At 39.2% G+C, this 17,622-nt stretch overlaps 2 protein-coding genes across 4 annotated transcripts; one reads left to right on the top strand and one right to left on the bottom strand.

Moving 5' to 3' along the window:
• Positions 1–149: 149 nt before the first annotated feature.
• Pink1 (PTEN-induced putative kinase 1) lies at positions 150–11,908 on the bottom strand. Of its 3 annotated transcripts, none has more exons than XM_022842122.1 (12): positions 11,805–11,908; positions 9,224–9,426; positions 7,602–7,839; positions 7,148–7,297; positions 6,845–6,913; positions 6,050–6,196; positions 5,440–5,550; positions 4,919–5,137; positions 4,576–4,700; positions 4,304–4,404; positions 3,205–3,403; positions 150–2,005 (listed from the first exon to the last, which is right to left on the bottom strand). In XM_022842122.1, exons 2-12 carry the CDS (start codon positions 9,373–9,375, stop codon positions 1,363–1,365), a joined length of 2,154 nt encoding a protein of 717 aa, XP_022697857.1. In that variant the 5' UTR covers positions 9,376–9,426; positions 11,805–11,908; the 3' UTR covers positions 150–1,362. The 3 variants fall into 3 exon arrangements, with proteins under 3 accessions (XP_022697857.1, XP_022697859.1, XP_022697858.1); XM_022842124.2 differs by having other exon boundaries at positions 11,809–11,907; XM_022842123.2 differs by lacking the exon at positions 11,805–11,908 and adding an exon at positions 11,594–11,777.
• Positions 11,909–12,670: 762 nt separating this feature from the next.
• On the top strand, positions 12,671–16,854 carry RabGGTb (geranylgeranyl transferase type-2 subunit beta). The gene is made up of 7 exons (XM_022842126.2): positions 12,671–12,979; positions 13,994–14,101; positions 14,393–14,531; positions 14,770–14,987; positions 15,689–15,920; positions 16,186–16,307; positions 16,514–16,854. The coding sequence occupies exons 1-7, from the start codon at positions 12,977–12,979 to the stop codon at positions 16,697–16,699; spliced, it is 1,008 nt and encodes a 335-aa protein (XP_022697861.1). The 5' UTR covers positions 12,671–12,976; the 3' UTR covers positions 16,700–16,854.
• Positions 16,855–17,622: the final 768 nt, after the last annotated feature.

The raw sequence follows: 17,622 nt of genomic DNA, 5'->3' as shown, positions 1-17,622 counted from the left end.
GTATTGAGCTTGGATGTCAAAAGCGCAAGTGCTTGAGTGGTAACCTTTTGTCCGCTGAGTAGCTCATAAACGACTAGGTTTCGAAGCTCTAAACGTGATTAAAACCAAATAGTGAACTTTCTTATATATAAGAAAATAACGCGGGTAGATACGTAAATGTGGTCACTACACGGTCATGTGAACCGGTTAAGCAATTGGTAAGTTTATTTCTTATTATTTTGTATATTATAAGATTTTCTTTCTTTTTATTGTTATTAAGCTGCTATTGCTGCAAGTAGTTATATACAATGAAAAAAAAAAGTTCAAGATGGCTTGAATAAAAGTATCTGTTAAGATAATGACATATGTTCTTATCTCACTACTATTAATTAGTTAATTAAATTACTAGACCCCGTTTTGTTAGCAAGAGGCCCTACGCAGACCCTACTAAATATTAAAATGCAAAACTCATCGATTTTTTTCCCAGGAATCCGGAAGACACGGCGGTAAGAGGAAAATAGGAAATTATCGATCTGATTACAAAACAAAATGGCAAAGACAACGATTCGTCAGTGGTACGATATCGATGCCCATATTTAGTCGCTCTGCCTGCCAATCTTTTTTGCTTTCAACCTTTACAAACCGAGACCTGCGCTGAATTTGGCTCGGCCAGTATGGTCCGCCTCTAATCAGATTTTCCTATATTTATTTACGTACACTTTCATTCGCTTTCTCGCATGACGACGACTACTAATGTAGGTAACGCCCGGATAATAATAATAAGAATGTAGTTAAGACGAAGGTGTTGTACAACGTAGGAATGAAAAATGTACGTTTCCAAATGATACCCCTATTTTCTATAAATGTCGTCGATGAAGGTCAAAAGCCCGTTAGCACGCTCCAGTGAACACTAAATAAAATTTACGCAGCATGCCGAAAAACTTCTAGCTACGGCAACCGCTAAACTAATTGGGCACAAAACACAATCCTTTTCCATCTTTCCATAGTATTATTATTATTAGTCTAATTTCATAGTGTGAATATGGTTTGTATGTCATCAACACCGTATTGGATTCGCTCTTAGCACAAATACAACGAATCTTCGTTTTTTTGGGCAGTTGCGCGTGAAGCTCATTGTTTGAATCCACTACATTTTTCATCTCACTATCATCGTACACCGAAAAGCTACAAGTATTAAATCACCACTGGGTTTCTTTCGACTGTTTCTGCTTGCTTGCTTGCTTGCTTACCTGCTTACTATGGGTGCTTAGCCTTTATTTGTTTACAACCGATTAGCGAAGTGTTTATTTGACGTGTCTCCAGTAACCCAAACAAATATTTTTCGTATTTATCTAAACATTTGTTACCATTGCATCATATTCGTTAGGCAGCATACTTCTTTTCTACTTCTGCTAAAATTTTCTCCCGCTGCTCAATAATGTCGTGTGCTACCATTTCCACCTCGTCGTCGTCTACTTCTGCCGCCTCCCTAGCTTCGTATATGAATTTCAATGCGTCAATAACCGTTCTTAGTTGAACTCTTCCGAGAAACGTACGTTTTAACATCTGGTCAGCTGAGCATGGTTTCTCCCTATCCTCCTCGCGACGTGCTGCGAACAACGAGTCCACCGACATATCACATAGCCACTCGACAACATCACGAACGTTTAGGGCGCGAAAAGGGTGCTGACTCAATGTAGTTTTCAAAAGTCGAGTGGGCGCGTAAAGCATCAGCTGTAGGACCGTGGCAGCGACTGCCGGGGTCGGCCGCCTCGATGGTTCGCGTTGAAGGCAAGCGGTAACGAGCACGCGGAGTTCGAGGGGCGCTTTATCCAGAACAGGTAGGTCACACTCCATATACGTTCGTGGATGCAGCATACCCTCGAAGAACGGATTTCGCTGACCGTAGACTTCGTAGATAAGAGTGGCAGCACTCCAAAGGTCGGCTTTCGAGTAGTCGATGAAGCTTAACAGGCCAGGTTTGGCCAACTGAACTTCAGGAGGCATTAGTGCTACATTGCCTCCCCTAAGGAAACCACGAACGGAAACACTCGAAATTAGCGACGTATGTAAAAAGGATATACCGAGTACAAAATGCTAGCACACACACGAACAGCTCTACACCATCTAAGTGGACGTTATAATAGTGGCTTGTCGAAAAAATATTGGCCATCTTATATAGAGTTAAATCTAGCTTAAACAGCTTTCAAGTCGCATATTTTAAATAATAATAATATGGCCAGCCTTCGTGCCATTTGAAGGAAAGTCTTGGCCGTAGCAGACGTAACTAGTAAATTAAAAATAATAAGGCTCATTATGTTTTGTACAGTTTTGTTACTACCAAAACTGTATTACCAGACTGTAAAAAAACAGCCTGAAAGTAGTTCTATTGCTTTCGCCATATCGATTCGATGTGAAAGATGCTCCTCGTAATGATCTGCCGGTTGCGGAATCGATCAACGCCGATACATAAATAGCCATGATATTGCCAAAGAGCTAAACGTGCATAAACAAACAGTTCAACCACTGGGAAATCTATATGCCGAAGTACAAATTGTATAGAGAAAAAGTAAACAAAAGGTAAGCTTTGTTTAGGCGCCGTATATTCATCTGCGAAGCCCTACTCATACCTAAAGAAATCGAGCAATTTTTAAAGCGGTTGATCACAGTGAGTGATAAACAGTAGATCATCCGACAAAGATGTGGAGATAAAATGTGCTCCATAATTTGTGGTTCGCGCTAAAAAAAGTGATACTTTTTTGTCCGCTGAGATTGAGAAAGAACTGTGCATTATGGGTTGCTGCCACCTGGTAAAATGACTAATTCCTTTAATTAATAAAACACCTAACAAGATTTTTACTTGGAAAACTTGCCGGAACTAGTGTAGAAGTTTGTCTACCGTGACAATGCCAGACCACATACATACGATCTTGCACCGCCAAACTACCCTCTTTCGTTCACTGCAGAACTCCCTTAATGACGTAACTAACGTAAAAATTATTTGTCATATGTTTTCATCCAGAAACTGGAAATCACAAATTCTACAACGGTAATATGTTTCTACTAGAATAATAAGACATCATTTAGTTTCCTAATATTATATAAAAAAAATATTTGCTTCATTTTTGGCCTTACAAGGCTTAACATTGTTTCGACCACCCAATATACGTAGATCCATTCTAGAAGACAACGTTGTCGTGAAGAGAACTATGGAGACTGCTTTACCTTGAAACCTGCCCGGATACGAACGATAGTTTGAGTGGTGAAATACAGTCAGCAGGAATGAGACAACAACCGAAATCGGAAAGCGCAATCCTCGGTTCAGTATAAGCAGTTTTCCCGGTTTTTCCTGGCAACTCCACAAGAATATTGTCTGATTTCATATCCCTATGAACTATACCATGAGATACGAGATGTGCAACCGCTGTAAACGGAACCATACAGATACAATGACGTCGTTAATTGGGTATAAGCTTAAATTGTTTATCTACATATCTTTCACACGATACTGTATACGAATACATTACTGGAAAGACCAATATGTAAAAGCAAACTATATATACGAGCGTTAAATATGAAATCATCCAATATGAGACTTTTTCATAAAATAGTTTATTTCCAGCCGAAGCGTACAACATTGGCCGTGACCTTCCATCACTTCGATGGCTATATTTATTCCTTTGCTAAAGTATGGGGCACGATATCCTGTTAAGTCACGTATTGCTTGCGTAAAACATTTTTCCATTATAAAAAGCTGTCGAGATTTTGAGCATTGTAATTTATGAAGCTAATGTCAGGTGATACAGTGAGCGACACAGAGCCTCCAACGTACCTCGTGCATTTTTTCCAATGTCATTCTTACGGTTTGACGTTGGGCGTTGTCGTGCAATAAATGCGGTTCAACTCTGTTCATTAATTTTGGTTGGTTTGATCTCCTACATTGACAGTATATTTCGGCCGTAACCAACTAATCAGTACTCACTTATTCTGGATAAAAAAACCGCACTAGACGAGCAAACAAACATCTAAGTTTATGCAGCTCTAAGTTCAGTTTACGGTAATGTCCTGCTAGCTTAGTAGCATTCACCCACTGATATGAGCGTCTGCCTATAAAGAACCATTGTACATCACAAGTCACATGTCAATGCTAGAATGTGTCACACCTCGGTTTTTGCTTTGAACTCTCGCCAAAATGAAATGAGGCCGTGTCTGTTAATTTTCTCAGTTTATCAGACCGAAACAAATTGGTATAATATTTATACATTCCTGTTTTTTTTTTTAGGTCAATGACTCACGGTACAACATGTAATACGGAGTATACTACCCTCGAATAGCTGCGCGCAAAGCGAAAGCCGGACATGCTCTGGTCTGTTCGATCTTTCAATCGTCCCACTCCGCAAGTAGCTCCGTAGACTGCAGTGATACCTGGATATCGGTTAAATAACGAGGACATCCCATCAACAAGTGAATCTAGAAACGAACGTATAATGAATGCACCTACATGTCCTGCATAACATTGTTGCCATAATTATTATAGTATATAATATAATAATGATTTTGTGTGAACTCGGAAGTAGGTGTGCCTCGTGTTCTCACCTTTTCATAACAAGGAACATGGTAGCGTTGCGTCCAATACCGTGCTCGTGTAAACGAGGCGGTAGAGCAACTGGGTATAGTTGGGTAGCACCGCGTAACAAAGGAACACGGTCGACAAACGCCGCCTTTAACGCAAGAAAACATTAAGCAAAGGCTTTTCTTAGAATATTTACAAAAGCTGCCTAATTCCAGAACAAACAAAAAAAAAACTTGATCGTTCCGTTCCGGATCGAATTCCGTCATCGTTAACTTAATTCCCGTCACATCTCCGTTTGAAGCAAAACCTGCTTCTGAACGAAACACTATAGATGACCCTCCTGAGCTACTAAAACTATGGTCATACCTTTACATCGACAATGCAAGGATGGGGTGGTAAATTTGCCTCCCGACTGGCCAGGGGTGACTCATTCAGCGAATTCTGCTGTCCGAAAGACGCCGTTTGTAGGGGAGCACATTCGCGGCTAAGCGACTGCCAGATAGCTGCAGCGTTACTTTCAGCATCATAATTGAACATCATCTTCATGGCGAGATTGTAAACGCCTAGAGGGCCTGATGGCACATCCTAAAGTAAAGGAAATTTAACATAGTAGGTAGTATCTATCATGGTAGTACACTATCAACACAAGAAACATACGCCCTGTTATATAGACTAAAATCCGACCTCAATTAGGTTAAAATAAAAATTTTCGAAGCGAGACCTTATTTGGAACATCTTATTAGGATCTCACTCTTATCTTAGATCAGCACCTACTTACGAGATATGTGACTAAAGTGAATAGAAATAAGTAAAAGAAGTATTTTTTTTCCCTCTCAGGGTAGTAAATTTAGCTTACTGTCTAGTTTTTATATCATCTGGTTATTAACCTGTTCGAAAGTGTTGATACTTCCGGCTGGAGCCTCCAGCTCTGCTGCGTACTTTCTGGGAGGCGATGAAGACAAACGTGAGGATTTAGAATCGTCGGCGTCTAACTGTTCCTGAATTAAACATAGAAAACACGTTTTCACGAGTTTACAATTAAAGGAAGTAACGTTTCTCTGTAATTATCAAGTATTTTTATCTAAGGTTCATTGACTAGTTACATTGCTAGGTTCTTGCATTGTTTTTATTTACAATAGCACTATAGCAAGTTACGTATGTTTTAAACTGACATCATGGGAAAGTGACAGAATAGAATGAAGCAGAAAACGGAAAGTGCCGCTGTAGATATACCAACGTTTAATTGTAGTAAACCTCGATGTCAAGGACAGTTAGAAATTACTACCTTTTGAGATTCGCTCTGGACTTCGGTATGTTACGTCGCGCCATAAGTACTCCCATATCCAAAACTAGCATCAATCAAAACAGATCATTATTATAGTTTTTTTTTTACAAGTTCCAATATTGCTTCAACCTCTACCGTTACATATAGCCCCAACACAGTGATAAAACCTGCCTTTCATTAAAACTGACTATGGAATAATCTGATTAACTTACTTCCTCAATGGTAGGAATGCGTTGAAAGTCGCTAGAAGCTGATGACCTCTCGTCCGATTCTTGCTCCTCTCGTAATTTTGCAGAATAAACAACAGCATTACATCCTTTCGCAATTGGACTACCCAGCTTGAAATTTGAGAGATTTACCTGAAAATACACAAAATATGGTATATGGCTGTAGTCATTACAGCGGGAAATGCATTAAGGTAAGAAGGTGATGGTTGTTTTCGTTCACTGCTCTCTTTTGAATTTTTTGCTGTCGAAGTATTACATATTGCAAGGAAGCTCTGCGAGGCTGTTATCATCGTCATGCTTGGATTACAAAATTTGCGTTGAACTCAAAAATCAATTAAAAAAAAAAAAGTATGTCAATGAAATTTATTTGCGACAAACTTCTTTCCAGGGCTAGAATGATTTGGAAGCAAAAACTGTTGCGCGTACGGTGACGGCTATACAGCTGAAATGGGGTAGCAGTGCCTCAAGACAGTCCCGAAAGTCCGAAGTCGGTTGCAGCTGCAAAAGTTTCGTTGTACATTCCAAACCTATCGCAGATTGTTTCGGTTATAACACGAATACGAAACGTCGAAAATGTTGTTTTCCACCCCAATCTTCGGGAAGCTTTTTTTTCTTCGAAAAGTGTCTCTAAATATGATTTACTTTTTTATTAATATGATTACTTTGAGGTATGAAACGTGCAAAATGGATACACAAAATTACACAAAAAAATACACAAGTGTTAAGGTCATCCGTACGTTTGACCACAGCCTTTACTGATAGCAAATGTGGCGGACTTACTGGTCTATCTGCTGGGACCGGCAAAATTTGGCGGTTGAAGATGTCAAAATTGATCTTGTCGAAAATTCTCTGTAAAGAATAAATCCAGCAAGGATTCGCCGATTATTTGATTATTCAGTTATTATTATTTAGGAAAAAAAAGTTACATGATACGTAGTACTCTGATAGGTGTACCATCGCCATATTGCCACCATGTTATAATTGTATGCGTTCTTGTTTGCCGTCAGTAAAATATATTTACGTGTATACCTATTTCAGTGATATATGTTGTACTGAGTATTCAGACCGAGATCGGGCACGTACCCTAATCTCAACACAGACTCCCTCGAGTTCTTCATCGGGCGTTATCACGGTCGGCTTATCTACTAGACAAACACCAGCGAATCCAAGTAACGGCACGCACTGACGCAGAGCTAACACTCGTTGCACAGATTGCCGGCTCAAGGTTGCCGCCTAGCAAATTCCACAAAGACAAATAAAACATTCAACATACAAATCCTAGATTCGGTGGCATGTCTGAAAAATTATACTGTAAGCATCACGTGAGTCAATAAATTTTCCTTACAAAACAGTAGAGCAAAAAATATAAATGCCGTTGAATTTTGCTAACAATATACGTTGTTTGCTATATGTCGCAAGCCTGCCTCATCTTAAAAGGCCCCGTTTCGATTCCGAATCAATATCGCCATGATATCACACTCCAGCAAAAAGTAAACTTCGTAAAAGGTCAATTCGTTCCTTGTTAATGTCTACATACCGTAGTGTCGCGATATCCGTAACGACGTGCAATATGAGCTACGATTGACTCGTTAAGAACCTTTGCGTCTGTTGCAGAAGTTTCACCACTCGTTCCGGCACCGTGCAAGACGCTGCCAGATCCCCCGCTGCCACCGCCGCTAGGACCTTTAGGTCCTTCCCTTCCCCCTCGGACCTTCCCCACATTTGCGATGAAACTGCGCCGGGTGTTCGAAGTCTCGCCACTCCCAAAATTCCAACTGTAAGCAACAAACACAAATCTATTTTAGTTTAACAAGGTAGCAACAGGGGGTGGGAGGCAATCAAAAAAAGGATGCCAATCATTAAATCGTCAAATTTTCAAAATTTCCACCTAACCTCGTTATTTTGCTCCAAACTAGGGGCGTCGATTATAAATACTGACTCTAGACACCAACGATGTAGTAACCTCATACTTTTAGCTTAGTAACTATTTGTGAATTTGCAACGCTTAAAATTAGTTTTTCTGTGGCTAGACAAGATAGTATGACATATCGCACAGACATTTGGAGTAGCACACGAGTCAATAACACGGATGAAAATTGAAAAATGAATAGAAAATTACTTTTAATTTATTTAAAACAACGAGAAAAGGCTATTCGTAATAATATCTTCCAGGCTGGGTTTAATAGTCCAAGGTTCACAGGGCGACAAAGGCATTTATGAAGGCAACATAACCGGTTGCAATGTCCTGAATTGATATTATTTATAAAGGTAATGTCGTACATTCTACTGACAAGGCAAACTTGCCTGTGCATGGTAGCCATAATTTCTGCTCGATATTCATGCTTCATTAGCAGACAGACCACTCTTCTACTACCTACTCGAGTGGTACGAAGCTTTCGGAGTGGTCGGAAGCTTACAATCAATGTAGTAAAATGAAAATAAGGCAATTTAATATTGTACACGCCACGTGTAGCCGAACAAGACATCGGCGATTAAACATATATCACGCCAAGGATATCTAGACGGCTGTATGTTTAATCGTTACAACGGTATTGTAAAATGAGAAAAAACACGGTGCTTTTTTGAAGTGGCATGTTTATGTTCAAACGAGACATGTTTTGCTATTTAAAGGCGGCTGTCTGCGGACACAAAAGCCAAATCTCGTGCAGACCTATAGCACTATGAGACAAATGTATGTGATTCCTAGTGATAAAAATAAGAAACGTTTTGCTGATATGTTCAAAGTACCACTTGACTGTATTTCGCTTTATACGTTACTTAACATTACTTTTCAATTACCCTATACATTACAACAAGTGTCTTAATTATTAAATATTTGAGCTATAACTTGCCTCCCCCTAGTAATGTTGAGTTAGCAATAATGTACCGCGTGGTGCTCCTTTCTTTAATGATCTTCCGTATCGTCGTTCAACTCATTCTTATTTAATCAAAGTGGAGACATGTGAAATAATCTTCGGTATATGTTTGAAAACCTTCTATAGATTGAATTTACGTAAAATTAAAACTATATCTTTTTGTTAGGTGTTATTACACATGAAATTATATTAAGTAAAAAAAAATAAGTAAAAACTCACTTTGTGAGTTCATTTATTTTTAATAGATTTTTTTTTAAATATGACAAAACTCCCTTAAACGTACCGTGATAATAGCTTTAGTAAATAACCTCTAATGAAGTAAGCTTGATCAGCGCAGGTAGGGGGCCGTAAACAAGTAGACGTCGTTTGCGCCCTTAGCCGTAAGGCGTCACACAACCACCGGGCTTCAAATTTAATCCAACTGAATGGTCGCATCCTCAACGAAGATCAATGCCCCCCTTACACGACATCACCTCTGGTCCTTTGCTGAAAATCAGCCAGTAAATGGTTGACAGCTTCAAACAGTTAGTCGAAATTCAATCGGAAACTAGCTTCTGATACGTACAATCTATTACACATTTATGCGCTAGGCTATGGGGCGTAGATGGGCGTTTTTGTGTAATATATATTGCCTACGTATTACTAGATGAATATGCAATAGAGAGAAAAAAATAATTCGTACTGTGGCGTGGGCGCTGTACTGAAAGAAGCCAGTAGTATATACTGTTCGCAAACCACGATAAAAGTGTATTTAGTATTAAAATTGCACAGAACCTTATTTAGAACCTCAACAAACAGAATTTCAAAAAATTTTACGCTGTAGACGCACGGTTATATTATGGAGTAGGTCCCTCGAATTCTTACTTCATCCCGTTCATTACTACGTTAGATTATCATCTACCAGGCCATACAACCGGCCCTTTGCAACAAAAGTATACTAAAAACAACAAGACGAGTCATTTTATAATTAACGCAAAGGCTACCAAATCGATTGAAAAATCGAACAACGAAAAAAGAAATACATCTATAGGTATATATATATATATATATATATATATATATATATATATATATTGTATAAAAAACGATCGTGGGATGGAAGAACTTCCGCAGCACCTGCTCTTGCCGACAAGTCTTTTCCAACTAAATAATACAACCGAGTTGACTGAAATATCATGCCATAGTTTTGAGATCAATAAATAGTCATACTTTTCGTTTGCCCCGCTGCGTACGTGCCACTTGTTCAGTATTTAAAATATATGAGTACCGAACGACTACGCTTACGCATACAGGAAACGCAGTTTCTCTCGGGTTCATATATAGCTTTCAAGGTTAGGCCAAATCAACCATTTGATTCAATAGCCCGCTAAGCATGTGGAAAATTACTGATTATATATCATGGATTTGACACAGCTGAACCGTTATACTTCAATATAACATTATGCACAATTGTTATTGGCAACGTAGTAACCCAGAAATATAGATAGTTGTTACGATATGTTCGCCTGATTTATCTACTTAATCATAATAATAACTACCATTATTTGAACTAGGGGTACTCATGGGAGGCCGAGAGGTTCAAGACGGCGTGAGAACCTCGTTGGCAAATATAAAAAAGTTCAAATGCCAGATGGCTGCGTGTTCATATCAATGCGGTGTCGTGACTACACGTTTGTCAATATAATTAGTATTATAACCACAAGCAACTATAGTTGCCGTAAAAAAGTTGATAGACTCGAGCGATTATTGGATTCTATCGAACGCGATTGTTGTGTGTACGGCTAATTTTATTATATGGTCGTTTTGTGTACATACAAGTATACCGATACATATAAGGATGCAGATTGTGAAATAATAAACATAAACAGAATGCATACTAAACAACATAAATAGAACATACATTCAATGACGATTCAAAATTTTCGGTTATTTACGATAGGGTATGGGGATACTGGGATTATTAATCAGCAATTCAGCATATGACTATCAGCAGAATCCGTAGCCTATGGCTGTCAAGATTACTACTGGATAAGTAGTCTGTGTTAAACCTTCCGGTAGTTCCAGTCAGCAAAAAGTCCTCCGAGAAACTATTATTAGTTTCTCATTTGTAGTTTCAATTATTAGTTTCTATAGTAATAACTTCTTTTTTCGCAAATTGTTTGTTTTCTATTAATGCTGGCGTATTGTCAGTCAGTTAAACGAGTGCCTATATCACCAAGAGCTCTAACGCCATAAGCGTTTGTGGCGATAACAGATGCGCAACAGAAAACATGTTCAACGATTTCTGCAATTCTAGCTCCGTATAGCGCCTAACATTTCGCAGACGTACCCCGACTGTTCGAAGTCAACGACGTCTACATGTACAGAAATCAAACTGTAGGTACGTTTAAACTACTTAACTAATGCATTGCGTCTTTACGACACCTCTACGGAATCTCTGAGGAACGGCAAAATCAAACCAATAAAAATGACGCCACTGTTCAGTTCAGAAGACGTTTGCACTGGCAGGGCATTCTAGGTAAGCCTTTTGTACACAGCATATGTGCAGGATACTTTTTCTTGTTGTCGCCTGAACTTGAAGACCACACGCAACTGAGTGATTGATACTATACGACTCTACGTGTAAACGCAACAAGCAGTGTCTCTCACGTACAATTCATTCACGGTATCTCAAAAAATGAGAACGATCAGAACCCGTAGAGGGTAACAGAAAGAACACCACTTCACACTGAGATGTTGTCAATCGGAATTTGCCATTATAGGTTGCTACAGAGACACACAGACAAACTAGCACAATGTTCTTACGACTGCTGTCTCACACTGGGTATGAACAACACTCACAGCCAACTAGTAGAAATACTTACTTACTGAAGCTATGGTTGTTAGCCGAGGCTCAACGTTAATCAAGATGATATGGTCAAATGTATGGAAGCATCGCGAGCCGCTTAAGGCTGCTTCATTGCGGGCGATGTGCTGTTAGCAATACGACATCACCAAAGCAATTGAGTTTAATGGCGTTTTTTTGGACTTACGATTGTTACGCAATTCATTTACCTGCGTATGGTGGAGTGGATTTCGGCGATTTAGGGGCCTAAGGACAACAAAGCAGGTTTCGTAAAATGTGTAACTGTACTTAACGATTTTCAGCTGAAGTTAGAAGCAATCTGAAACTCCAACTATGACTGAATACGGACGAAATTTCATAGAAAACATGATAATCCAAAAACTATGTTACGTACAGCTTTACTATAAAGGTCATTACTTTACTATAAAAGCTATCAGCACAATAATCCCGAAAGATGAAGAGTTCTGCTAGTTTTGGGGTGCCCTGCTACATAATACAATGTTTGTCCATTACGTCGCGTTAGTTAGACTGAAAATGGGTTGATATTGGTGAACGATGAAGAACTGATTGAAGAATATTGGTGAACGCAGCAGATACCTACTAGAAGTCAGTGTTCCGAATAATTTCACGTAACAGCTGACTAAGCCTTTTGTATTTTGAGCGTTACCATTTAATTTTCACCCGTTAAAATAAAATAATCACTGACTTAGCCAGTATGTGAATAAATGAAAGTCTGAAAGAGATTCGTCATAGATACTCCTCATTGACCAACGTCTTCCTCTACTGCCTTCGTTTGTTTTGATTCAAGCAGATTCAAAATGTCACGGTGCCTATGTACGCAAACACTGGTGTCGTCTGCGCGACAAAACCTATATTGATGTAAATAAACATTTATCCTCTCTGTTTCTACCCCACAAGTGTCTCCCTATGTGATACTGTTAGTGCGGGCAGTCGGTAAAACTTACGGAAAAGGAACTCTCGCAAATAGTGTGGGCTTCTGTTTGGCTCCTGTACCTCCATCATTACTCTACAGTAGCACTCACTTCTTCTACGAAATAGTCTATGAGTGTGCATTGTGCGTATCTGTCGGTCCGTCCGACAAATTTTCCGCGAGTACATTATAGCAACGCCTAAACGCCAGTCGTAAGGAAAAAAAGTTGGCGTGATAAAAAAAAAAAAAAAAGTTTCGATATGGTGAGTTTACTTCCATTCGAGTAGAGCACCATTAGTTTATAGCGCGTAGCTAGGCCGAGCAAAATTTTCGTTCGAATGATACCTGCTGACTAACAAATGGTAACTGACCGATGACAAACGATTTCCCGTTTGTCGGTTATGCCACCTTGTGCAAAATAATCAGTTTTTTTCTATAGATAACCATATGGACAACTGATAAGGCGATCTGGCGCAGAGCGTTGAAGCTGTTATGTAACGCTATATTGGATATATCTATGTAAGGAAACATGGCTAAGAATGGGTAGATGAATAGATGGTATCAGAATCGTATATAGACTCTAGCCTATGGACAGCTGACGGGACAAAGGAAAATTCAATGTAAACAATAAACACGGAGACCGCCCAGCAGAAGTATTTGAGATTTCGGACGAAGCATATGAAATATTGCGCTATATTTAAACAGATGTTTCCCGCATAAGGCCTTTCGTTTACACCACATGCTAGTTCGCAGCTCTATATATACGCACAATTAAAACTATATGACTATTGCTACAGATTTCTTTATCCCAATATAGTTAAGCTTGATTACGGTTATTATGAGTATTTTTGCGATTAGTTTGCAAACCAAGTTGCGTAAGCCTGGTTCTTAACAGCTCTGCTCATGTGGAAATAGTGGCACGTTCCAACATCAGTATCGTGTTCAGCTGGAACAAATGGCTACTTAATTATTTGTTTGAATATATTTATCTGTTTGTCAGAATTAAACCGTTTCGTGCACGTTTTTGGCACACGGTTTAAAAAAATGTTATAAAATGAGAAAAACATATATATATATATATATAAATTGTAAAGATAAATGGTCGTGATATAAGCTAAAGCTTAATGTTTTCAGGAAAGCTTCTCATACGCTAATCTGAGCCCTAAAAGCCACCATAAGTACGTTGAGATATCTTATCTACAATAGATAGGGTTGGTTACATCTAAGTCTGGCTAACATCTGTTACATCTAAGGCGGCTCTGTTTCTTACTTTTCAGGCGTGCCCCATCAAAGATATCGCGCTTCCGAAGGACGCGCCTCGTGAACTCCTCATAGAGAAACATACTAAATATATCATCGAATTCGCCAATAAGAAGGATTCATACGTGAGTGTTAGTTTCCATGTTACGTTCTAACGTGGTTGTAACCAGCTCCATCCACTGATTGCTCTCGAAAGTAGCAATGTGTTAATAATACAACATTAAAATCGATGTTTCTACAAAAAAATTTAGCTTTATAGTGTTGTTAAGACTTCTAACACTGGTCTGGTTGAACGCAGTTCGGATCAGTTTGCTTAGTTCAGCTTCTGTCGTTGATTATCCACACTACAATTTAAAGTCATAGTTTTTTCAACGTAGATACGTATGATGTTTATGTCGATTTGTCTGAATGCACAGGAGTACGCAATTACGGAACACCTTCGCATGAGTGGCATCTATTGGTCGATGACTGCCGTTGATTTGATGGGTGCTCTGGCGGAGTTCGATCGGAACGACCTTATTTCCTTTGTCAAAGGCTGTCAGCATTCTTGTGGAGGCAAGAACATTTGCGTATACCTAAAGTCAGCTCCTAATCTAAGCTTTGTTTCTTTAATTTCAGATAACATTTACTAAGTGGCTAATAAGTTTGCACCTGCGCAAAATTGTGATGCTCGATGTTCTACCCTGTTTTAATGGTTTGTAAGATTTGTGATATACAACTTGATGAATGACCGTAGTGCAAATGAACTGTCTATCTAATATCAGTTATAACCTGTACTTAACTATCATTGTAGGGTTCTCAGCAGCGCCCCGGCATGATCCCCACATATTGTATACACTATCAGCAGTACAGATTCTTGTGACGTTAGACGCCTTATCTGAGATCAACGTGGATGCAACTGTTGACTACGTGGTTTCTTTGCATCAGAAAGACGGATCCTTCTTTGGGGACAAATGGGGTGAAACGGATACTCGATTCTCGTTCTGTGCCGTCGCCACACTTGCTTTACTTGTAAGTTGTTATGTTGCAAAAATTGATTCTGCGACGGAAATTGCAATTTAATATCATACGACTTACTTTTTAGGGCAAGGCTCTGGACATGAAAGATTGAGAATTCTTGTCTTGAAGCCTGAAGGACTAGCGAAGCGGCACCTAAAAGCATATCCAAAGTTGGTCAGTAGTAGCACTAATTTTGTAAAATTTAATTTACCACAATGGTAATAGTAACCTTAATATTACCTTCTACCTCTGCAAATAAGGCTTGCAAAAAATATATATAATTACGGACAGCATTCGAAAACGTGACTGAATGTTCTTGAAAGGATTACTTCCCAATTTTGCTACCAGAACACAAGTTCTTCGAACACATCTTCGTCGAGAATGTGAAGACAAGCTGCAAATTGAATAACATTATAACTCCATCCGCTAACTTGCACCAGATCACTAAACAAGTTCACCTTCAACACGATGCTTTGTTGCTTACTAATTAAAGGACAAAAAAATTTTTACCTCAAAATGTTCACCCTATTTGTATTACGATAATTCTTGTATTGCTCTCAAGTTTAAACTAGAGACCAGAAATATGATTTGCTAACAGAGTGCACACTAAGCTTTTATAAAAAGTTTAGTTTCGTTACGATAAGGTCAGAGAAAATAGTATCCTCACGGAGATAATCGAGCTACGTACACGTCTTCGTTATCTATTCGTGTAGAAACGGTTAGATTCTATCGACACCTGCTCCGTTGCGAACCACGTCATGGCGTGTATGAACTTCGACGGAGGTTTTGGTTGTAGGCCACATTCAGAGACCCACGCCGGTCAAATCTACTGTTGCCTGGGAACGTTATCTGTGATAGGACAACTGTCAAGGCACGTTGGTCCACATGCGGACCAGCTCGCGTGGTGGCTTGCTGAAAGGCAACTACCGAGCGGAGGCCTAAATGGTAAGCGGTTTTTGAGATATCTCCAAAGCTATCTTTAAAAAAGCCCTTTAAAAATCCAAAATAATAATAGTTTAAAATAATCGCTAGCTGTCCGCTTAATTGTACGATACACATGGTCTTTTTGACGCTTTTGGGAGCAATTTGTCTAGCGAGATACGTCTCCTCTCGGTAATTGATTTCCTGAATCTCTATTTCACGAAACAAATACGAAGTAATCTTTATCATGGCAATATTTAATATAATATTAGTGTGCTTTTTTTGTCAGGTCGTCCTGAAAAGCTGCCAGACGTTTGTTATTCCTGGTGGGTTCTAGCAAGTTTAGCGATGCTAAGGCGTTTGCATTGGATCGACAAGGAAAATCTGGTACAATTTATCCTAGCAACACAGGTACGTCTACAGCTACTGATCATCGCCGGGTATCTGACCATCTCCTACAGTACTAACTGGAGTACTTCTCGAATTTTGATCAATTGATTTTGATTGAAGTTGACTTCTTTCATACTCAATGACATTTTCGAGATTCGCGCCCAGCCTTAGATGAACGCAATATAACTACCCAGCTGAATTGATCCTAAATTGCTTTTTGTATATAGGACGAACAGGACGGCGGATTCGCAGACAGGCCCGGCGATGAGGTCGACCCGTTCCATACGCTTTTCGGCCTTGCTGGCCTGGCTTTACTAGGAGAAAATCGGTTGCGCAAGCTCAATCCAGTTTTCTGCATGTGCCAAGATGTCATTGATCGGCTAGGACTTAAGCCGCAGCTTCTCGACTCTTGAAAATCTTATTGTTCCTTATAGTTTGCATATATTGATGTATAGTGGATATGGTGAAAGATCGAAAGGATGAACCGGTCAAATGGAGAATCCTATGCGGCCATATGTGTCTCTATATGAATAAAGACACCAAAAGCATTAAAAGTAATAAACACTTACGATTTAGGGCATTTCTTTTTCTCTTGAATGCATGTCAATAAGACAGATCACTTCATGAAAACTCAGGAAGTTATATATACATATATATAACGTGACTAAGAAGCCACTGAAAAGAAACTCTGCGGATGGTAACCTAGTAGTAAATAGCGAAGCGCCATCAATGACCAAGTCGTTATTCAATTCACGAATATATATAAATATGCATACGGAGGTATTTATCGGTCGACAATTATCATTCAGCGCTTCTTAAGTCTCTGAAGATCATCATTTGCCATGTTGATGATATCTGATGGATATGGCTCAGCGATAAATGCAGACGTATCTTACTATCGACAAATTCAATTTGAGGGAGACAAAAAGATAAGCAACCTTGTTACAAGTCAAGCAGACCGCCTGGTGTAACTCAAAATGTTATTTATCCGCGTTGATTCAATTTGATAAACTTATGCTAATATAAAACTAGAGAGTTGTTGCAAGCACTACCATCAAGGGGCACCGTGGTCAGGGTTGCTAATGCGTATTCCTTTGAGTAACTTGTCATACTAACTATGAATATGTGGCTGCTTAGATTTGAGCTTTGGTAAATAAATACTACTTGCTCTTCGCGGGTCTCAACGAGGAACTGAAAATGGCCCAGTTATGCTGTAGGCCTGTTTGTGAATTATTTCCGTAAAAGTAACTCACGATTCATGTTCAGGATGATTCAATATACAGAGGGTAAGAGCTAAAGGTCCGCTATTAGTTATAAGAAAAAATCACTTTCTGCT

The sequence above is a fragment of the Varroa jacobsoni genome, unplaced genomic scaffold (genome assembly GCF_002532875.2).
Source record: "Varroa jacobsoni isolate VJ856 unplaced genomic scaffold, vjacob_1.0 scaffold_973, whole genome shotgun sequence".
Classification (NCBI taxonomy): Eukaryota; Metazoa; Arthropoda; class Arachnida; order Mesostigmata; family Varroidae; genus Varroa; species Varroa jacobsoni.
Note: the sequence above shows the minus strand (reverse complement) of the source record. Positions and strands in the feature narration are given on the sequence as shown.